This window comes from Rhagoletis zephyria, unplaced genomic scaffold (genome assembly GCF_001687245.7).
Source record: "Rhagoletis zephyria isolate East Lansing unplaced genomic scaffold, Rhagoletis_zephyria_1.1 Rzeph_scaffold_00280, whole genome shotgun sequence".
Lineage (NCBI taxonomy): Eukaryota > Metazoa > Arthropoda > Insecta > Diptera > Tephritidae > Rhagoletis > Rhagoletis zephyria.
The window spans coordinates 165,795-189,688 of record NW_016157364.1 but is presented as its reverse complement, the minus strand read 5'-3'; the positions used below and the strand labels follow the sequence as shown (position 1 = coordinate 189,688).

The window sequence follows — 23,894 nt, the reverse complement described above, 5'->3', positions numbered from 1 at the left end:
GAAAGGAGCAAGGCGGCAGCGAAATGGGAAAGGATAGGCAGCCACAGTGAGCACACATGCACGGATAGTGAGCTTCGGGCATTCCAAAAGGATAAGCAGGCATACGCTAAAATATGAATGAAGTTGTATTATGCTGAGGTATGTATGTATGTATGTGTGTGTAGGTGCAAATGCGAATGCATGGAGGCGCACAAGCGGCAGGCGTATTCTAGGCGTTCTGGTTAGCTCAAACGGGCAGGTGCGGCAAAATGTGCAAATTCTAGCACATACATACTATATTTATATTAAATCGACTAGTAAGAAAATTGAATGCATACATACATATCTAGTTTTCGAAAGATACATTTTCGAATAGGGTTGCCAACTAGAAAACACATATGCACGTTATCTACATAATTAAATTAAAATCGCAGTAACAGTGTTATCAATTAATTAAACTTAGTCGAAAAATTATTTTTAACATATACTTATATATTTTTAAAAGGGTTGCCGCCTGTCTAAAAATTAAAATTTTTGGAATAAATTGATTTAAAAAGGCATTTTAAAGTACGGATATCGACGAAATATATGTTAGAACTAAACAAATTTTAAGAGAAAAATTTAATGGAGTTGCCATATTCGAAAAAAAATTAATTATCTGTTTATGAAATTGAAACAAGTTCTAAGATATGAGAATTATGGTTCAGAAGTGCTTTCATGAACTTTTTTAAACACTTTTGAAATTATTCGAAAAAAGGACAATTTTCAAGGTTAACTAAAATTAAATGTAAAAAAAACACATTTTCTAGTCCCCTTGTTTTTGGAAGAAATAAATTAACATGATTGTTTGTGTACCGTTACGTCGGGGCGTTAAAAGGTTTTTACTTAAGTTTAATGAACAGGTCAGCTAGAGGCCAGTCTCAGCACAACTAACCTAAATGAACTAAGCTCAACGGATATGCAACACGACCAACTAGAAATCCAATTAAATATTTAATTGGTAGCCGAAATGGGCCGCCACACAGCAGGCAAGACGCGGCCGAGGACATCTAATGTTAGCTGATGGAGTATATAAAATCATACTAACGGCACTTTCAGTTTCTCACTGAATCGGCAAGAATACTTGTAGTATATAAAATACACCACCGCACATTCCCTTATAAATATTTAATAAAAATGTAGCAAATTGATTGTATCGACTCACCACTTGCGTCCTGTTGTTGACCTGCTTGTTGCTGCTGATGATGTTGTTGTTGTTGTTGGTGATGTTGATGCTGTGCTTGCTGATGATGTAGATTGGGCGCACAGAAAGCGCTCGAGCCACCACCCGCTGTCATTGAGAGCGAGGAATGTGGCGGTGGCAGCAGGCCACTAGGCGCCTGTGATTGTGGCGGCCCAGTTGGCGGCGCATAGACGCTGGAACGATAGGTTGGCGGCGGTGATACAACTTCACAACGTCCCGCACCCACCACGCTCGATGTGGGCGGCGGTGGTGGCGGCGGCCCATAGTGTGGCGGTGCTTGATAGTGATGCGGCGGCGGCGGCGGTGGGCCTGCGGCTGTGTGTGGTGACGGCAGTCCGCCATGTATGCCGTGTTCACTGCCCATTGGGGGATATTGATGCGCGTGTGCGTGCGCATACTGATGTTGATGGTGTACGTGCATGCCGGCGGCAGCGACCGCGGCGGCGGCTGGCGACATGTGATGTGCATGGTAGGCGGCAGCAGCGGCTGCGGCCGCGGCAGCGTATGAGGGTGGCGGCGGACCATGTTCCGGTGCGCCATGTTCCGGATGCAGACCCAAGTCGTTGGCGTGGTAGATGCTAGCAGCGCTGAGCGCGTCCGGCAGGGCGGTGCTGACTGCAGTGGGCGGTGGCAGTGGTGGGGGTGAGCCTTGCGCTGGAAAGGGTTCATTTAATTAGTAATTTATATATAGAAGAACAAAGAAATGCGCCATAACTTACCTTCGCCCATTCCTCCACTTGCGCCTGATGTTGCGCCCGGCGGCAGCATGCTCGAGAGCGCGCTCAATGGCGTATAGGACTTTGGTGGGTCCACTGAACTGGGACGCAGCACTCGTTCCTCGGTGACGCTCGATTGTACGCGATATTGCATCTTGCAGTAGGCCTCCTGACTTGAGCCAGTTGTAGAGTTGACGTATACACCCGTTATGGTGACGTCTGTGTCCTGAACAATGACCACACTCGACGAGGTAGGCCGACTGGAGTCCTTTGCGTCCTTTGTGCTACCCGAGTCACGAAAACCAGCCGTAGTTGTTGTGTCTGTGTTGGTCTCTTTGGTTTCCTTCGAGTACTTTGAGTCGTTGCTCTCCTCGTTTATATTCAGCGGTCGCGACTCCCTAGCTGTACCGCTTGCAGTAGACGCATTCGAACTATTGGCTGTAGCTGTGGTATTTGTTGTGGCTTCAACGGTCTCTTTTGTAACTGATGGCTCTTCGGTTACTGCCATGGCTGCAGCTGCTTTCTTGGTCTCTTTTGCCACATCCTTGGATTTCTTGGCTGGTGTGGATGTTTTCTCTTCGCCATCGGAGCTCTCGTAGCTGCCGTAAGCCAAATTCTTGTCCAGGTGACGCTCAACCTCATATGTGGCAGCTACTATAGCGCTGGCATTCAGGCTAGCCATGCGTTTGCGTGCCAAAATGCCCTTATAATCGCCGATTAGTTCCTCACGCAGCATACGCTTGCGCTTCTTTGGCGGCTTGCGTGCCTCCAACTTGGCTTTGTGCGCTTTCGACTTTTCCTTCTCTTGAGTTTTGTCTTCTTTATCGCTTGCCTCTGAGTTTTCGCCACCATCAGAGCTTTCAGTTTTTAATTTAACTAACTTTTTGAGTGGCTTCTTAATCTTCGTGTACTTGCGTTTTACTTTGATAGGGACTTTTTCTTTCGCGCCGTCTTTGGCTTCTTTTGCCTTGCCAGTCTTGCTACCCGATGCCTCGTCGTCTTTCTTTTCTCTTTCCTTTTCCTTCTCTCTCAGCTTTTCTGCTTCTTTTTCTTTCTTGTTTGCCAACTTTTTCTGTAGCTTCTTACGCTTAAGCTTCATCTTGTCGATTTCCTCGTCCTCACTGTCGCCGCTCTCTTCGAACTCCCAATGCTTACCCAGCCCACGTCCGCCTGGCACATAGCGCAGTTCGCGCTTCGTTTCCACCTCCGGTGGTTCGTCTTCGGACTCTGCTTTTTGCAACTCCTCCACCTTTGCAGCGTCTTCTGTTTTCTTCTCTTTCGTCACTTTAACTTTTTCATCGATTTCCTTTTCCTTGTCCTTCTCCTCGTCACTGCCATCAACAGTACGAATTTTCGGCGGCAACTGAGTCGCCTTGGACAGGCCCAACTCGTAGGCCGTGCGCGATTCGTTCTCGTAGAGACACTGCACTTTGGCTAGCGCGTTCAATGATGCCATGCGGTGTCGTTTGGGGCCAAAATCAATCAACTTTTTCTCATCTTCGGAATCACTGCTGGCACTTGAAGATTCCCTTTGCACCTTTTTGGTGGTTTTGGCTTTCGGTTTAGTTGCCTTCTGCAATAATTTCCCTTTGACTACTTTAAGCACTTTCTTCGTAATTAATGGTTTCTTCTTGTAAACTTTTCGCGTCACTTTCGGCTTGGGGATCTTCTTTGCTTTAGCGGCAGACTTTGGGTTCAGCTCTGTATCCTTCTTAGTTTCGCCTTCTACAACATCTTTATTTTCAACGTCCTCATCCTTTTCTTCAACGTCCGCGCATTCCAAGTTCTTTTTAGGCCCTTCCATTGGCTTTTTGATTGGTATATCTTTTTCTTCAAGCATTTCCGAGCTCTTTTCTTCCTTTTCATCTGCGACGACACACGTTTGCTTGCTCTTTAAAGCTTCCTTGGCCGACTTCGCTTTATTTTCTTCATCAGCAAACTCGCGTAGGTTTTTCAACGTGGGCAACACCATTTTAATGTTATCTTCTTCCTCAGAACCTGATCTAAAGTCATATATGTCTTTTGATGCTGTTTTGGCAACCTTGTCGCTCACCAGCTTTTGTGCAAATTTGGATTTTTTGCCAACTATTTTAGCTGCGCTGGCCTTGATTGGTGCCACCTTGTATTTGCTTTGTAATCGCTGCTTAATATTCGAAGTTTGCCTCTTCTCAACCAGTTGTGAGGCTGTGGCCGAGGTCGTGGCATTCTCTGTCGCTTCTTCTTGCTTTAACGACTGCGGTTTCGCATCAGCCTCCACCTTTGGCTGCACCTCATTCGTCTTCTCCTTTTTGAGCTCCACTTCTTTTGGAGCTTTTGCACATACCGGCATTTCTTCAAGATCCATTTGCACTACCTCTGTATTGGCATCTAATACTATTCTTAATGTCTCTTCCTTTTCCAAAAATTCTGGCTGTTCATCAGCCGCCTCAGGTTCCTGGATATTGCACTTGTCCGTGTTCTTTGGGTTCATCTTGACTTTCTTCGGCGATGGCGTCTTTTTAGGCGTCTTTGCAGCCTTCTCTTCTTGGACACCCTTGTCCGGTGGCTCGGGTGGTTCCACTGCTTTGCACTGTGTGTCTGACTTATATCCAGTTGGCGTGATTGCTTCTTCTTTATTCTTCTCTTCGTCATCTTTCTTTATAAGTTTTGATTTGAGTAGCCGTTTCTTTAATGGTGTGCCTACTTCGACGGCATTTGTGGGCTTTGTAGCCGCCGTTTGCATTTTAGAACTATCATCCTTCGATTTTTGTCCTGCCGCTTTTTTATTCTTCTGATTGGCTTCGGCTTTATTGGCACGCTTGGCCGTTACCTTCTTCTTGGGCGCCATTTTGGCTAAAGGATTTGTAGTCGTATCACTGGGAGGCTCTTGAGATTCGTTACGTTTCGAAGACTCAAATTCACTGCAAGAGTTCGTCGGAGATTCTTTTGATTTTTGGATTTCTTCTTGTGAGTCTCGAGATTCTTTTGTTGGTGCGCTTGTCTCCTCTTTAGAATGCGATGAAGTTTCAAGCTCTTTATCTGTTTCCTTGTACGGAGGATTATCCTTTTCTGGCTCCTTTTCTTTATCTTTTTCTATCTCTTTATCCTTTACTTTCTCCTTTTCCTTTTCCTCACTCTTCTCTTTTTCTTTTTCTTTCTCCTTTTCCCTTTCGTTACTTTTCTCTTTTTCTTTCTCCTTTTCTCTTTCGTTACTCTTCTCCTTTTCCTTTTCTTTCTCCCTTCTCTCGTCTTCCTGTCGCGCTTTAATACGCGCTATATTCGACTTTGGCGGATTCAAACTCGCTATCACCTTGACCGCAGCTGCGCGTGACTTTGTTTTCACATTCTCCGAAATAGAGGACTTGAGCGTATCTTGAATGCGTTCTTCGCTTGGCAGTATATTATCGAAACCGGTTATTTGTATATCGAGACTTTTAAGCATCTTACTTATAGCTTTGGTCTTGCCATCTTTGCGTTCCTCGGCTTTCTGCTTACTGCCACCGACGGAAGATGAGGCGGAAGTGCTCGTAGGCGGTTCTGAATCCGCCTTGTGCTTCTCCAATTCAATTTTCTTGTTGGAGCTGCCGGAAGACTTTTCTTTCGTCTCGGAAGTGTTCGATTTTTTCACATTCTCCCGTGAGGGTGTGCGTTTTGTTGGTTTGCGGTTAGTCGCGGGCGCGGGAGTCGACTCGTTGATCGAATCCGTGAAATGTTTACTTTGATCTTTGGGCTTTGATACTAAACTAAGCTTTTCCGAACACTCGTCGTTGTTTTTCGGGATCTCAGCGTCTTCCGCTACAACGGTTTGTTTTGCGACTACCTTTTCCAACTCTTTACCTTCCACTTGCTCCAACTTTTCTTCCTTCCCTTTCACTTTATCCTTTTCCTTCTCACGTTCCTTGTTAACCGCTGTTTGCTGCCTCTTACCTGGTGAAGGCGTGCGACCAGCAGTACTATGTTTCACAGCTGTCACATTACTAGCAGCAGCCGGTTTGCGACCCGCTGGGGAACTGTGTGCTTTGCCCGCAGTGGGACGTTGTTTCTTTATCGCTGCAGCTGTGTTGTTAGACGAACGTGGCTGACGCTCAGTGGAAGTGACACCAGCGGCGGCGGCGGCAGCTGCAGTGATGAGACGCTTCTTAGGTCCCATTCCCCTGAAACGAAAAAAGAAAAGTAGTTATTAGTAAAGTGCTTAAAATAACTAAATCGGAGGGAAATGAATAGGAGACAAATCCTAAGTGTGCTGACAATTAAACTTTATTCAGTTCTCGTCATAGTTTTTCGGTGTCCTTACTGTCAATGGACTAACAGGTTAAGCGCTCACACGTGCCAAACAGCAAGCGAAAGCGTAGAAGACAACGGAAATCGCAAGAGAAGAACAACAAGACGCTGCTCTTGAACAGATACTCGAGTGAGGTTTAGCAATTTGTGAGCATTTTTTCCCCCACACACTCGACGCTTGGTCTACCGTAAGCTCTTTCCTGCGTCCGCTCAACTGCGCACTTCCTTCCCTGCCCATCCAACCAACCGTCCATCTATCCAACCGTCTATCTGTGCCTAATCGCCTCAACGACACATGTCAGCCAGTAATTGTCTCCTCAACACCCATTCAGAGTTGAGCTGTTCATGCGCTTCACCTCGCCAGTGGCACTGATTCGTTAACCTAACGAATGCTTAGTGAATTAAGTCCCTACATTCGACAACAAGAACAACAAAGTCGATAACAATAAAAATAAAATGACGAACGTTGCAAAGGATTGTCAGGCAAATGTCTGAAAATAAGCAGATTGTAAATGCTTGCCATGAAACTATTCGTACGACAACGGCGAAACTGGCACAGCCTGGTAGCAAATTGAGGGAAAAAAGGACGAAAAAACGCAGAGAAAAAGTGACGGCAGCAAATCAACATATGTCAATACTTCAACGCGGTCCTTACATGAGTAGTTCTACAAATGCAACGCTGCATGCAAAATAGACGAAGCGTTGGCGTGCAGGCCGTGCGGATAATGAATGTTGAGTAGCGTAAAAAATGGCATAAAAAATGCAAAAGTGGAACAACAAACATACTTATGAGTAGGTACGTTAGGACGAGTTATTACTGCCATGGTGGCAGTGTGTGGAAGATGGCTAGTGCGAGTACTTATCAGCGTTGCTGGTTGGCACATACAAGCTGTAAGCGTCAGTAACACTCCACCAAGTTGCATTTGGCTGTCGGATACGATGAGCATGAGCTCTGGCGGTTCGTGGCTTACCGTTTCAGTCCATAAACTGTCAACCGAGTAACCACAAGTGACATGTGAGTGTGCCACATAAGCAAGCTAACGCGGCGTGAACAGACTCGCATAGCTTACTTCGCACATTCCCCACATCTTGTCGGCTGTCAGCGTTCGCCCGCTGATGCTGTTGGTATCGCTGATATCGCAGTACTGTCGACTGTTGGTGACATGTTTCGCGCGCTTAATCCACTTGTTAGACGGATTTGGAACTTGCCTGCTATGTATCGCCACCGAGCTCGTGCCTGCTGCTGTTAATATAAGTACTCTTTCACCCACATTCGCATATTTTTTTCTGAGCTTGGTCTCGGCACTATTTTTTATACAACACATTTGGCATTGTTTTTGCGCGCGCCAGCGTCCTCTGCAATTTTTTCCGTTTTGCTGTGTGTTGGGTGTCGAGTATTTGAAAGAAAACACCACTCCAAGCGCCTTGCAACACGATGCGCTCCCGCAGCACAACTTCGCAGCTAAGCACAGTGCTGGCTCGCCTGTCGCGCGGAGACAATGACTGCTTTATGAGCTCACAATGGGAACATACGAGTACTTGTGGCAAGTGTGCATATGGAACATGTAGTGCTTCCAACTTTTTGGCTTTTATGTAGTTTAGCGTGTTTGTGTGCCGACAAGTCAGTTAGGAGTTTTCGCTGCACAAAATCCTGAATTAGTTACATGGATTTTGAAGAATTCGCGCTGAGCTCGCGTTGTTAATTGAAAGGCTTTGTAAATATTTGCATGGGCGCATTGTGCGCTAAGCAAAGTAATTTATGTAGTTGCTTTGAAGAAAAGAATTCATAATGGGCAAGGAATGAGGTTAATGGTGAGCAAAATTCTTTTGGGTATAACATTTGCTTGCGTTTATGGCTTGAGTTGTGGTCTGTCGACTGAAGGAATTATATAACCATTTTCGTTGTTGTGGAATTATATAACCATAGCGAAGGAACAAAAGCTTCAGGCATATCACGAAGAAAAATTTCGGAGAAATGTATACTTTCACTAGTAAAGTAACGGATTGAAACCGTATATCTGCAACATTCGCTACGGAGAGCTTACAGAGCACCAGACCTCATGCGGGAATACTAACTAAAAGCTGACCTACCAGCTAGACTAGGTGGTATGACAAACTCTGCATCAAATGTAGAGGCTGAGTGGACATAGAATCTATTTTAAATTGGAGACGACGAGACGAGAGACGAGATCTGTATAGTCTAAGCACTTTGAAGGCTCAGTTTGCATCGTTAAAAGCTCGGAGACATGCACAAATACGAATTGCTATTTACTTCACACCCGATAGCTCTTATCACAAAGTTTACTAATCCCTGAGAGTCTAGCAAAGACCGACACTCTCTTTGCCTTTTGTTATTCAACGTTTGGTGTGGGTTTGCATCACGGAGGCTATGCACACATGCCCAACGGGGGCGCTAGAGGTAATTCTTCAGATCGAGCTATTGCATCTCACAGTTAAAATTTCGCAAGAGAGCGCTTTGGCAAAGGCTAGGTCCTAACATCTAGAAAGTTACGTTTGTCAGCATAAAAAATCATAAAAGGTTTTCAAACATATATGTATGCAGATCTCTATTGGCATCGTACTCCGAGGCATTTTCTATTTCTTATGCATAGAGAGCATGCTATCGTGTTTCATTCTGATTAAATCCCTCTTAAAGTAAGACGACTACTCGTCTTGACACCGAACATCGTTGGCCTTTTTAAGCTAAACCCTCGCCCTGTTGCCGCTCTTAGTTGGAGACACTTTTTGATCATTCGCAGCAAGCCTATGGGAAAATGCCAGCTTCATCCCGCCGACGCGCGGCTACCTGATATCCGATAGTCTGAGCATAATCAGGCATTCGTGCAAAGCTTTATGACGGCGTATTCTGCAACAATGCTTTTGGGATTCTTTGAAACCGATGCAGAGTATACAAGATTCGTTACTACTTATTGAGTATGAGTACACGCAATACAGTTGTTAGATTTTCCGAGTAAATAGAACATGCCAAGACTTGTCGCATATTCGGAATTAAAAATTCGAATACGAATAAAACCAGTAGAAATAGTTTTGCTCAACAGTCTCGCTTCAAAAAATAATTAACATTAAAATCCCCTACTTTTTTGAATTGCCACTTTATTATTTAAGCACTCGTATGCACATGCATTCAAAGGCATAAATGCAAAATTAAAACCAGAATCAGAATCAGAAGCAGAAACAGCAAAAAATGGGTCGTTAACAATTCAAAAAGACATTTCGCGCCCTTTTTCACGCGAAAAATACAAGCGCACACAACCATACATACATACATATGTACATGCAACCCTACATTTGTACCTGCACATTGCACATGACCGTACGGAAGAGGAAATGCATGTGCGCGAAACTTGCAGGGCACACAACTACAACTACAACAGCAACAAGTGCATGTTCGGGGCGAAAACTCAATGACTGTTTGTGCGAAAAACAGCAAATAACGCCTGTAAGTATGCAATGAAAAGCTGTACGCGCGTTGTTGCGTGCCAAAAAAGTGTGTGTGGCATGCGGCAAGAGGAGTTGAAGGCGGACATATGGCTGCTGGCTGGTTGCCCGGCAGCAATGCAGCAACGCATAACCGAACGAAGCGCGAAAAAGCCAACGCCATGTAAACAAAAAATACCAAAAAAAAACGGAGAAGAAAAAATAAATAAAACAGAGCAACAATGCCTGCGTCCGCAGCAAACAACAATAACAACAACAGCAGCAGCCACAGTGCGTGTGGAATTCAGTAGGTGCATAAATATACATATACATATTTGTAGCTGGTGTAAGTGGCAACATGAATGCGCCACACTTTTGTGTTCGTCTGTGTGTATTTGTTTGTTTGTTTGTTTGTTCTTTGTTTGCTAGGCTATTTGCTTGTTGGTGGCATGCAAATAAAGGCAACAATACAGCAGCCAGCAAATGATGCAAGCGTATGAGTGCGTAGGGGCGTGCGTGTGTGTGTGACATGTAAGCAGTGCACTAAGTAAGTATGATACGAGTACTTTGCGTGCTTGTTCTTGTGCCTTGGCCTGTGTGCGTGTGCGTTCATCCGCCAACGCTTCCGCTTTGCAACAGCACAGCGATGTCCGGTTTGTAACTGGCGGAGTCGGGGCACTATGCATGCCGCAGTGTACACCAGCCATCATCTACATAGATAGCTATGGAATTATGGCAGCCGGAGCAGTTGCTAGCTGCTTTTTTCATTTTCAACTGCAACAACAACAAAGACAATTATAGCAAACAAATACATAACTCACTGACTGTTTGCCCATTTATGCTGCCACCTCCTTCATCCTTCAGCACCACACACACACACACACACACACATCCAACGGATGTTCCATGTCAGCCATCGCATAATGTCACCGGAAATCCACACTCACTTACGCTCACCTCGCAAGCGTTGCGCTGGTAGTTATTGTGTGTTTCTTTGTTTGTTTGTAAGCGCCCCGAGCGACGGCAAAGAAGGATTTAAGTCTCTGCGCGGCGACACACGTCATATGTTGCGCTGACAGCCGAAAACAACAGCAACAAACCGGCGCTATGTCCCACTATATTCGCAATTCCTGTCATGAATTATGGTTACTACGGCACACTCGAGCGCCAGTCGTCAGCTACAATTGCACGTCAACGGCCCGTAGAGACGCGACATATGACGCGTGTGGTTGTGTGTGCGTGCAGAGGATGGGTTAAGTGCTTGGGGAGTAAGTGGTAGAGAAACAAGTCGCTTGTGGCGGGTAGACAGGAAGTAGTGTAGTATAGTCAGCGCTTCTTTATGCTCCTTCCGTCCGTCTGCTCCCTTATTCAACCCATTTTGCTACTTTCTCCATGGCTTACATTTTACGCTTTGCCTTTGCACTTTTCTTGTAAATAATTTCACCTGACAACGGATGTGACACAGGTGTTGATAGTTACGCTTCGGGTGTTCGCATAATGACCGATGAGACGAGTTGTTGTGGTGGGCGATGTGTGTAGGTGTGAATTTGGCGCTGAACTATCGCTTCGGGTGACAGTTATGTCTGTTGTCTGGTGGCAGACGTTGGTTGATGGTAATTGAGCAATTAAAGGATATGAATCTGGGAAGTTTTTCTGTCCTTTTGCACAGCACAGTTACGAAGCTTTTAGCCCTTTGAAGAATTCAAATTTTGTCGGAATAAACTCCTACCCCAATTTGCAGTTAATTTCATACTATATTTGCTAATTTGCTTGATTATCAAAGATGTGGCCTAAAAGTATGCAATATTTTCATATATTTCTAAAGCTTCATACATAAATATGTATGTATGAGCGATTCTCAACCGGCTTATGGAATAACTTTTTCACAGAAGTCAGTGACAACTTCTTTATGGCTTTTGCCATTAAAAGCTAAACTTTTGTTCAAATTCTACAAGCCGATCTATTCTGTTTCCATAACAAACGATATATCAAATAGAGGAAGTTCCCACATAGAAAATTAAAATTGTTTGTGACAAAATCAAATATCACGAGAACGAGAACAAATACTTATCGTTCGATTAACAATTTACCTTTACCTTTAAAATGTTCTTCAAAAATAAAAGGTTTTAATTCTTTTGTATATTTTTGACTTGAAAACAGTACTTTTTAAAAAGTCTGACTGAATGAAAAATCCGCTTGACCTTAAAACCGACCTTCAAAAGTAAAGTTTTTGATTTTTTTAATGCGTTCTTTGGTTCATGGAAATGGATTCATTGACACAAGAACAGCCAAACTATGTTTTTAAAACTTTTTAATAGACGCACTGCATACTGTTCTCACATCAAAAAAATATATATATATATTAAAACCTTATATTTTTGGAGGTTACTTTAAAGGTCAGGGTAATTTTTTATCCAACGAGACTATTTTTCCTGAATTCTCTATCTCAAAGGTTTAGAATATAGCCCACTTCGATTCAACATTTCTGTGCTCGCTATTTTTGAGTTCCGCTCATTAGCTTCGATTGCAGCTTGTGTTACATTTATTTCACTAACTGCTCTCGTTCTCGAGATATTGGTTTTTATCACAAAAAAAATCGTTCTCCACACTATGTGCTGTGTGCATTTCTGTCATAAAAAATATACTCGCTAAACTTAAAATTTAAACATCTTTGTTCCAACCGAGAGATAAAGCATTCTTAAGCTCTTTGTAAGGTTAGGTTGGGTTAATCTGGTCGGCGTTGAACCGCACATGGACTGGTAGGTAAGCTCCTTGTAAACATTTTAGTTGCGATCCCGTACGAGTCCAGACTAGTCAGAATTAGTCAGATTTTACTGGAAATCGATCCCGCCCTCGGTTCTCTCACAATTGAGATTACAAAAAGGAGATTAAATAAGGTTCTCTCTCTCCGAAGATTTTTTGTTGGTAAATGTGTCCAAACGATCAGCTGTAGTGTGTTTGACAACCAAATTGTAAACAAAAGAAAAGTGCGCTCTGATAATGCATGGATTCTAATGAATTTGAAAGTATTTTTGCTATTTACATGTGTGAACTGAGTAAGTTTACATACAAAATAAGCAAAACAATTTACAGCCTAAAAATTTGAGGCTATGTTGAAGTTGTCAGAAGTCACAATATTTTAATAGAAATCGATCACGTAATTTTCAGTGTTACTCTCTCGCTCTGAGCGAATTTTAATTTTTTTACAGTTTTACTAGTTTTAGTCCGAGGAATACAGGATTGCACCTGACACCTGTATAGTCTTTTGTTCTTTTTAGTTTCAATGTAACAACGAAAAATATTTCAATGAAAATAATCATTTAGATAAGATGATTACTGATGTAAAATAGATACTTGTAAGTTTCACGTTCATGGCTAAATAGCATCGTCCTGATGCATTTTTTTTTTTTAGCGTATTGCCCGTAGTTTTCCTAAATAGAAGCCAGTTATCTAGATTTATTGATGAATCAAAAAAATTCATCGACGTTTTTTGAACTCAAATCCCTTAAGTAGTCAATATAATACAGAAACATACATAAATCGGCGGGCCAAAAGTGATTCCAATTGTTTGGAGAAAGTAAAGTGACTTCGTGACGAGGGAAAAGAATTCCTGAGCATAGTAATTCACTAGCTATGGAATGGTATAAAAGTAATTAACTCGGTTTCTGGATTTGAAAAGGGCAGGGAAACTGTTGATTTTTGAAGTCCTTGGGCATTACTGCGCCTTGTTTAGCCGCTAGGCTTACTTCAATGAGGCGTCTTCGTTTGTCTTCTGCAAAGAAGACTACCTGCTACTAGTATTTAACTTCCGGACTGGAATGTGAAAGCGGCAATTGCAGGCATAATTTCTCTACAGAGAAATACACTCCTATCTAGAGGTCCCCTGCACAGAATGACCTTTAATTGTTTTCAACAAGTAGCCCCATGGGCATACAGAAGTGTTAATGCCACTCGTTTTGTCTATTAAAAAGGCGAGTGAAGTAAATAAATTAGGGACCTTCAGTGATGAACATAATGAATTAGGAACTTTTTTTTACTTTCCTATCTTAAGGCCTGTCTGCAGCTCTAAAGAAAAAACAAAAAACAATGTATAAAATGACGTACAAGAAATGGAAAAGAAATTTTCTTCTATCAAATTTTTTTATATCAGTATGCAACTCTTAAGGCGCTGGCCCAATGCAGGCTTGCTTTGCACGCCTTACTTACTTTAATTTGCTTTGATTTACTTCAAAAACTCGTTTGGCCAAATGACGGCTTGGAACGCTGTCAAAGCTACCAGCTGTGTAGTTAAAAAATTAAGGTCTGTTCCCTTACACTAAGAATAATTCTCCCACAAAATTCCAGAAAACTAAAAAAAAAATACAAACAATCTTTTCAGATTTATTTTTAAATTGATGCGAATTTGAATGCATTTCAAAGGAATGATAATTATACATAGGTACATTTATTAAAAACAAAAAAAAAATCCAATTCTTCAAGAGACGACTGACCAGTAGTTTGACATCATAAATATCTCTAGCTAGCAAGAGAAATTAAGGATTAATGTACTTGTTTTATTTTTTCTTATTTATATTCAATGAAAGGCAAATTTTCTAAGTCCAGAAGAGGCCCCGAAAATCCGATAAGGCCAAAATAATACGAAATCTTTTAATAAAGATCGAATCCTTTTGATTCGTATGGAGTTTTGCTTTGCTTTAAACACGCAAAATGTTGTATTCAAAGTTCCTGTAAAATTTGTAAAAATGGACTCAGCAACTTTTCAGCCAGCGATATGTTAAATATAAATATGGAAACATATAATCATTTTTATTAAACTTTGAATAACTTATATTATATATATTTTTTTTAATTACGTAAAAAAATTTTTGTACATAAAAGTATGCAGCAGTTTGTTTGAAATGATTTAGAACGGGAACATACCTTTTTGTCAAAAGCCTACGAAACGCTTTCAAATAAAACATTTGCCTATTTGAATCTTTGAGGCGCTTAAAGCAAGTAAAGCAAAGCTGCCATTTGGCCAGCCTTCATACATTTTAGTATATTCCAACTAACTTTTGACAGTTCTCAAAGCGAGGCAAGCAAAGCAAGCCTGCATTGGGCCAATACCTTTAGGTAAAAAATGTTCGCAAACCGCAAAGTATTTTTCCCAGCAACAGAAAAAAATTAAAAATATTTCTTGCGATTTCTCTTGAGGACTGCATAAGGGCCTTTACTTAGAAATATATGTATGTAATTTTTCATGACTAACAATGGTTTCTTCCTTCCGGCTGCCTTCACTAACCGTTTGAAACCGTGCGGGTATGAGTGGTTTGCAAAAAATATTTCACACCAGGCAAATACAAATTAAAACAAAAAAACGAAAAACGAAAAACAAATAAGTAAATCAAGAAAAGCGCCGCACAGATAGCGCACAGATAACATAAATCTACCGACGGCTACAAAATACTAGTACTCTAATAAAAATCAACAGTCAAAACAACAACAACAATGCCAAAAGCAATTAGAACAAAGCGGCATAATCAAAAACCCCTTCACTTAGCCGCCAAGCATTTAAAACGACCTTGCGGTGCTGTTTACTTTTCAATTAAAAAATCAACGAGAATAAATAATTTACTTTGATTTAATCTTACTTTACAACACATTTGTTATTTTTTCGTTCGTTTTGTTCGTTTTTTTCTTTGTTGTTGTGTGCATTGCTTTAATAAATAAATACCCAGTTCCTTTTTTAGATATTTTTACGTTGTTGTGGTTTGCATTATTATCGTAAATAGAAAATTTGTGAGCAGATAATGAAGCTAAGTAGTAAATCGAAAATCAACACACGCGATCCACCTGTAAACAAACAAAAAAAAACAAGCCGGCGTACTACACAAGAGTAAACTGAATATGAGGATAACAACAAAAATAATATTAAAAAAAAAACGTTTTGTTTTCAGTGTTAGGGTTTAGAAGTTGTATATGTAGCTGTGAAGTGGGTGGGCAAAATGGGCACCACGTCACTGAGTTTATACGAGGCGGTAATCTAATCGAGGTGTAATGAATGAAATAGGAAGTCATGGTGGGAGAAGAATTGGAGCACCTTTTTTGTACTTTATTTAGCATTGTTGCGCTAGCAAGTGGAGCAGATTATAGAATTAAAGCTATTCACATACTATGGGGAGTTGAACAGCAGAGTGGCCGTTGATCTAACGCACTCAGGATATGGCTCAAGACAGGGGAAAACTTTCTAATAAATAATGCACTTATTAATGCCGGTGAGAATCCTTTAGAGCATAAAAAAGTAGCTGCTTTGACTTGAAGTTTCAGGGAGGAGATCTAACCAATACTTAACTGCGAAGGCGCATGCTTTTATTGCAGTTTATCTTTGTATAGTGTAAATGGTATCAACAATAGTTAATGCAGGTTGAGAATTGCAAACATTTATTAAACGTATGAAATAATTTCTAGGAAAATATGTAATACATAGAGCATGACGCTCAAAGAGGTAATGTTTTACATATGTATACCTTAGGAAGTGCTATTTGCAAATCTGGCAAGTAGGTAGCTCGGTGTTGCTGCCACTGCTACGCATGGACACACATAGGCCACCAGTTGATGGCCCTTTGTGATATCAGAACTACGCCTTGCTGAATAATTTTCAATCCTTGACGAAACTGGTCAGGCACCCTATGGTCACTAAAGAAAGGAGACCCCAGAAAGCGCAATGTGCTACTCTATAATACCGGACAGTTACAGAGGAGATGCAAAACGGTCGCCTCCTCCTCTTAGTTTTTGCAACTTCTGCAGCATCTGTGGTAAGGCAGTCGGAGCTGCTCAGCCTGTTTACCTATTTATAACACAGTTGCCTGTTAGAGCACCAATTGTGTGATATATATCCTACCTCTTTAGAGAATATAATCTTTGAGACCTTTTTCAATTTCACCTAGGCCAAGTTTGCCTAGGATTTCGGATTCGACAGGTCGTAGTTTGCATCCAACTCTCGTTCCCGCAATTATAGATAAATTCTCTTAAAAGCAGCTTGCAGTTGGCGAAGGGCGTACTATCGCAAAAAAATTTAGAAAAAAGGTTTTTTCTTAACAGCGGTCGCCCCTCGGCAGGCAACGGAAAACCTCCGAGTGTATTTCTGCCATGAAAAACAGCTCTCATAAAAATACAATCGCCGTTCGGAGTCGGCGTACAACTGTAGGTCCCTCCGCTTTGTGTGACAACATCAAGTCGCAAGCCACAAGTCGGAGGAGAAGCTCGGCCAAACACTAACATATGTGTAAGCGCCAATCTATTATTATTATTATTTTCTACACAACGGTCTGTATACTCCGGATGAAAGCTATATTTTTTAAGAATACAGGAGTGATCCTGCAACCCCGATTTACTTTCTCATGTCTCTCTTATCCCAAGTGCAGCAAGAAATACCATCTGCTGATCCGCTAGATCTAGTGGCATAAGATCCAAGAAGACATTTAAAGCATCATTTGGTGTTTTCCGGATTGCTCCGCTGTTGCAGATTATGCTAGTCCTCAGTACTTTGCTGAGTAGATTAAGAATAGAGGCCTTGTCAAAGGCAGACCACTATGATATAATTCCATAAAGGAGAATCCATTCGGTCTCAACTCCCATTTGTTACCAATGGACGTGCCAAGGACGCATTCTCATAACGCTGGAAACATAATCCAGTTCAGTTTTCTGTCGAGAATGACGCATAAGAATTTCCCCTTATTCGTAAAGCTTAGAAGTCGCCCATTTAGCTCCGGCGGAGTCAGTAGCGATGTCTTCCCGTGAAGTGAAATAGTTCCACTTTTTCCGAATTAACGCAGAGGCCACAACGCGTGGACAATCTTGATGCATCGCTAAGAGGCCTCTGCATCAAGTCGCATAGAGTTTGCGGTAATTTTCCGCATGAGCGACAATCTTGGCGCTTACCGATTTAGTCTCCCACAAGATGGACTTCGCGGTTTAGTTCCAAAAGAGTGGCAAGAGCACACCACCCTGCGGTGTGCCCCTGTCACATATTTTCAAGCCCAGTTCTCAACGATGTGTGCCATGATCACCCTGCACAAGAGCACCTGCCTTATAAACTCCACCAGAGAATCGTACACCTCCAGACCCCTCAAAGTCTGTGTTGTGGCCTCTGAATTTATGTTGTTAAAAGCTCTGTTAATGTCTAGAAAGGCTACAAGACAATAGTCTTTGTAACTGAAAGACTTTTCAATAAAGCTTACCATGCTGTGCGGCGCAGTCTCTGTGGACGTGCCCTTCTGTTAGGCATGTCGATTGTTAGACCGTAGTCGACTGTCAATGGTGACAGATGGGTAATTACTAATTATCCTCTCTGGGTTTTAAGCACAAAGGAGGAAAGGCATATAGGTCTGAGACCCTTTGCATTTGTATGTGAAGCCTTACCGGCTTTTGGAATAAAGACAACGGAAACAGATCTCCAGACCGCCGGTATGCAATTGACCTCCAATTAATTAATCCAGCAAGTAGTCGAATAAAAAATTATGGGGCGACTTAGTTGAACGCCAACATATTTCAACCTATGTGAGACTCTTCTTTCCCAACCAGTGTTCCCTAACCTAACTAGCCTTTGTCGTTAGAAACGCGCCCTCTTTTGATCGGTAGCATAGTGAGATGTCCGTTATTGTTTTTCAAAGTAGATTGCAAAGCTATTCACTTTTGAAGGGAATCTCAGTCAATTGATTTAAAAATTTTTTACTCTCGAGTTTTACTGCATAACATGGCTTGAAAGTTGTAATGCAATGCGACTTAATGCTTTATCGCTCAGCTTTCAAGCGGATAAGATATGTACCTGAACTGGTTCACGTGGTTGCTGATCAACTTGCCAGCACATTTAGTTTGCAAATGGTCCCTTTGTAATACCACGGGGATCTCGAAAACCACTACTTTCGCCGAACCTATCCGTAGAGCCATCGAATCTGAGCAGCTGCTTTATGCTCAACTTTGCCCAAAAATTTGTGTAGCCTCCTCCTTAGTTCAGGACATTCACATAGTAAATGCCTAATAGTTTCGTGCTATTTTTTTATCAAAGCAGCTCATGCAGAAGTCGTTGTGGGCACTCTGCTCACGTTAGTTTAGCTGAGTGAGATAAACAAGAGTATTCCTATTTTGGGAAAATTCCCTAATTCTGAGCTTTGAGGAAGCGAGCGGCATGTCAAACCTCTTTCAGGACAGTCAAAGTGGCGCAGAAGTACACTGTATTGCAAGCTCGCCTGCTTTCTCGTTTCCTGTTATATCACAATGTCCTGGTACCTATACCAGATGCAAAGCGAACTGATCTGCTATGACATTGAAGGATTTTCGGCAATTCGCTACCGTATGTGAATTTATCATGACGGAATCAAGTGTATTTATAGCAGCTTAACTTTCGGAGTAGATTTAAATTATATTTGTTGTGACAGCTATGTGACGTATACAATCAGCAGCTTCTTGCATAGCCGCTATTTTGGCTTGAAAGACACTACAGAGGTCTGGGAGGCAGAAAAAGGACGCCAACCCTAGTTGCTCAGCTTATACTACTCCGTCTACCTTGTTATCAAGTTTGGATCTATCAGTGTAGATCGAATTTATATGCCATTCTGACCATAATTCTATACTTGTTATCCCTGTGGACGTTATTCTTTCCAACTTTTTAGTTCTTGTAGCCTTAAGGCAACGTTTGCGGCACATTAAATGAATTGATTCAGAACATAACATGGCCGATGTGCGTGTTGTCCGCAAGGCACTACTGATACGGATTAGCGCCATCCTTTGTACCGTCTTTTCTCTAAGCGATCAGGTTGGTCGAATACGAATTTCGTTTTTGAAAATGTTTGCAACATATGGATTCGTCAGGGAGTGGAGACGGAGAAGATATGGTTCTGAAGCTCCGAGAGTTAGTGACTTATACTGTAGCAGAGAGCTGGATATTCTAGCCAGAACGCCCACTCAAATTCAGATCTCGCCCATCAGTGCACTGAAAGCTTAGTTTAGGTAAATGAAAGAAGCCGTAATATAAGACTTTTTTTGATGTTTATGTTACAAAACCATTTCAAACATAGAAATGAAATAACGTACGAAACGCGTAAAAGAGAGTCCGCGATTTTCTTTTTCTTTGCCTCTTTTTATAAGTTTTAATAATATACATACTACCTATACTTAAGTGCTTTTTTGTAAATCGACTTACTTTTGCGCTTGCAAACAGCTGATTAATGCTTGTTCTTCTCTATCCAACTGACATTTGTTGGTTTGTGTGTAAACAAATTCAAATTACGGGAATTTAGTGACACATTCGATGAGTTGCGGCAGAAGAGCCGGTGATTCTTACAGCAATCGAATAATTTAATTGCATCTTAGTTTAAATGTAGAATTAACTGAGTGAATTTACTCGTTGACACTTTTGTGATGCACGCCGTTTTAGTTTTATTTTTTTGCAACAGAGACAATTTAAATTTTTTTAGTTTTTTTTTTACTTTCTTATGATTATCGACACATTTTTCCAAATTTTAACGTCCCCAAATGGCTTCAGGCTTTTTTAAAGCGGCCTTTTATTGCAGCAGAATTTTTTAATTTTCACATTTTCGTACTTATGTATGTATGTACGTAGTAATTTTACACTTTTTAATAATTTTTTGCTTCCACACTACTCAATTATTTTAATTGACAAGTATGTATTTACTTAACTTAATGCAAATCAATTGAGTTTTACACTTGACACATGCACATCAACATTTAATAACCGTTAATGGAGCTGCTGTCACTACGATGCCTTTTCTGCGCCTTTGCCAGCTGAGGTTACCATGATTTATTAATTAAAAGTGACTTTCAATTAAAAATATAAAAATTTAATTTAATTTACTACTACCAGTTTTATTATTTTACGGATAGTTAACTAATAGACGTAATCAAGTTGCGCGTGAACACACACATGCAAACACACAAAAACTTGCGCATTTACACCTACACAGATAAAAAAGGAGCACTGCAAGCTGGCAATGCTGCAACGTAAATAAACAAATGAAGATGTACGCGTCGTGAGCGGAGATGGAAGAAGAGCAAGAGCAGGAAGCAACTGAGCATTAATGTCGAACATTTCCTGCCGAAGCAGAGAGTGCCAAGAGCAAGACTGAATCTCGTTTGGTAGTGTGCGTGTAGATTTGACTTTTCGTGAGCGTGATTTTAAAATGTAAATGTCAAACTTTATCGTAGCCAAGGCACATAAATACCATGTATCGTAGCCACAGTTTCACTGACAGCTATAATGGCACTCTACTAGCAGTGTTGCCGCTGCCCAAAAATAAAATTTACCAAAATCGTTCAAAAAATTTACCAAATTCTGTTAAAATTAAGCAACTTATTTAACGGGCCTTAATAAAACGATAAATGCTTGGATATACATAAGTACTAGTTTGAATAAAGCCGTATTTGGGCATTTTTACCAAGCTTGGTTAATAGTTTATAGAAATAAAAAGTAAGTGGAGGCAATATAAGGCCCACTTTTGTCGTCAAAAGTAAGGATTTGGACAATTTGAAAACAATTACACATTCTTTTAGGCTTTTAAAATTTTAATAATAATATGTAATATAATAGTTAGCTGCCCTTTCACTAGTTTTTTGGACGCATGCATAAAACCAGTTTGGTATCATGTTATCCATAATGTGCGTTTTGATCTTGTCACACAAATGAGTTCTACGTCCTATCCTAACGGCAAATGGTTTTTATGAGAAGCGATTTCATGGCAGAAGCACACTCGGAGGTTTGAAAATGCGACGACCCTGGATTGGGCGCCTTCCTAAAATAAAATTGAAAATTTTATTGAAATGGTAACTCTTCTGACTATGAACGTTTGAGGAAAATAATCTCTGTTGACTATTTTTATAAAAAAAAATTTTGCAAAACGAAGAAAAATTTAGCATTTTAACAGGCAGGAAAAAGTTAATAAATTTTGCTTATTTTCAAGCAAAACGGCAACGCTGTCTACTAGCCAAGTGACAGCTGTGCATAAAAACAGGTGAGAGAGCGCACGAGCTCGCTATATTTTATAAACTGACTGGGCAGCATTGGCCTGCTGTCTGCTACTTGCTGCCGTGCGCGCCCACCCACCCTTTCACAAGCGAGCAGATGCCCCACACAGATACACACGCATACAAGCGCACGCTGTACACGTATAGTATGTGCGTGTGTGAGAGCGTGGCGCTGTGGCAATAAAAATGCTCTCAGCAGTAATCTAATTGGCACTGTGTATAGTTTTTTTCGTTCAACAAGAAAATTTGTAGATACACAGAGAAGTGCTGATACACGAAACTGATGATGAAGCGTATGTAGAGTAAAATGTAGGGGAAAAAACACACAAAAGCGTATAAAGCGTCGTAAAACAATAGATTTAGTAGCCGAAAAAAGTTAAGCGCACACAGAAAAAAATTTTAAAATTAAAAAAAATAAGTTGCGTTAACTGGAGGAGCATTGCTGTATGCGCCAACGACCGCACTCTACACATACTTGCATGTGCGCGCGTGTTTGTGCGCTCTCTCCTTTTGGATGAACGCGTACATATGTGTGTGAGCGCTACTACTATGCATTTGTGCCCTGCGACGTGGAGGCGAGCTGAAAGCGGGTGGCAAGAAACTCATTAAAAAGTGGGCGCGTTTGAGAAAATTATAAATCGCACATAATGTTTGACAAATTACATACTTCTATTTAAACTTCAGCAGACATGAAATTGCAAATTTTAATTATATGCAAGGAAAGTCATGGCAAAAAGTAGTAAATCTATTGAGTTGTAATGGAGAATATATGTATATACGAATCTGCTATGCTGCGCTCTTTGTCCAATAAGATTCTCATTGTTGTTTTTGCTATTTTTTACGCTGCTAGCCGTAAGCGCTTTTTCTGCATATACATAGTAGCTTACAAACATACATACAATATGTACCACATATGTACATACGTCCACAGCAGCAGTCAGGCAGTCAATCAGTCAGTAAGGCAGCCAGTAATTTCAGCCGCTTTTATGGCCCAACTCGTCTGCCACTATTTTATTTTTTATTACATTCATTTCTGTTGTTGCACGGCATGCAGCAGCGGCAACACTCGTTGTATGTGCGCGCGTTTGTACAGTAGTAAATATGCATGTATACATATGTACGTATTTATGTATGTATGTAAGTATGTTGGCTTTTTGTGCTAATGCATACATACTTTCAAGCGCGCCCTTGCCTTCGTGTGCGTGTGTGTGCGCTATGGTCGCACATTTCATTTATTCAACAAGATTGTATGCACATACATATATTCAACACATACATATGTATCTGTGTATGTGTGTTTTATGGTATGCATGCAAGCGAGTGTCTCCGTATGTTTGTATGGATGTGCGTCCAGCGCTCGCATCGCACAGTGCGATTGCCACTCGTTCATTTCCCGCCGCCCGCACCCCCTCAACAAACGACAGGCTATACAGCATACCTACTCTACACTAACTACACTTTGTGCGCCACAATGCTTTTTCCACCCCCTGCCTACTTCCGCTCGTCGCACGTTTGACTGGAAATTTTTCTTCACATTAGCGTCTTCACTTTTTCTTCACTTAAATTTTTTCAATTATTTGGTGGATTTTTATACAAACTTTGTTTTTTTTTCACTTATAGGTACGCCAGTGCTTTCACTCACTTTACTAATTTGCCTACGATTTATGTATGTATGTATGTATTTATTTATTTTCTGTAATTTACTCGCACTAGCTGTGCTTAGTCCTTTGTTTTACGAGTAATCTGCCCCACACGCTTTGTCTTACTACTGCAACACTGCGGCACCACTACTGTCCAGTCAACGCGCACTCCTGTCCGCTTTATTTGTTAGCACTCGCACTCGCAATTTGCTTATTTTTCACTTCATTTCCATACGCATGCAAAGCACTTCTGTAATTCACGTTTTTTTTTTTTGCAATTTTTCTCGTTACTTTTAATTCAACTAAAAGTTAATAGCGTTTTTAATGTCGTCCTAATACTGCAAGCTGTTGCAGCTACACTCACTACACGAAATACGGGACACTGAACAATCTTCTCCTAAATACACCCAACTCCCGCCGTGGGTGGGTGGCCCGTTGTTGCTGGTTGACTGCCTGGCCGACCGTTTGGTTAGTTCGTCGTTGGTTGTAACCGCACTGCGCTGGCGTTGGTGTTAAGCGGGGCGGGTGGGGGCGCCAATAAGTGGAAATCCGAAAAATTCCAACCGTGCGCACACAACATACCAACGAGATTTTCAATTT

At 41.3% G+C, this 23,894-nt stretch overlaps 1 protein-coding gene across 1 annotated transcript; it reads right to left on the bottom strand.

Annotated features, from left to right (window-relative positions):
* Nucleotides 1-629: 629 nt before the first annotated feature.
* LOC108358641 (myb-like protein X) lies at nt 630-23,894 on the bottom strand. The gene is made up of 5 exons (XM_017610079.1): nt 23,253-23,894; nt 19,817-20,174; nt 1,942-6,071; nt 1,184-1,876; nt 630-637 (listed from the first exon to the last, which is right to left on the bottom strand). Exons 3-5 carry the CDS (start codon nt 6,065-6,067, stop codon nt 630-632), a joined length of 4,827 nt encoding a protein of 1,608 aa, XP_017465568.1. The 5' UTR covers nt 6,068-6,071; nt 19,817-20,174; nt 23,253-23,894.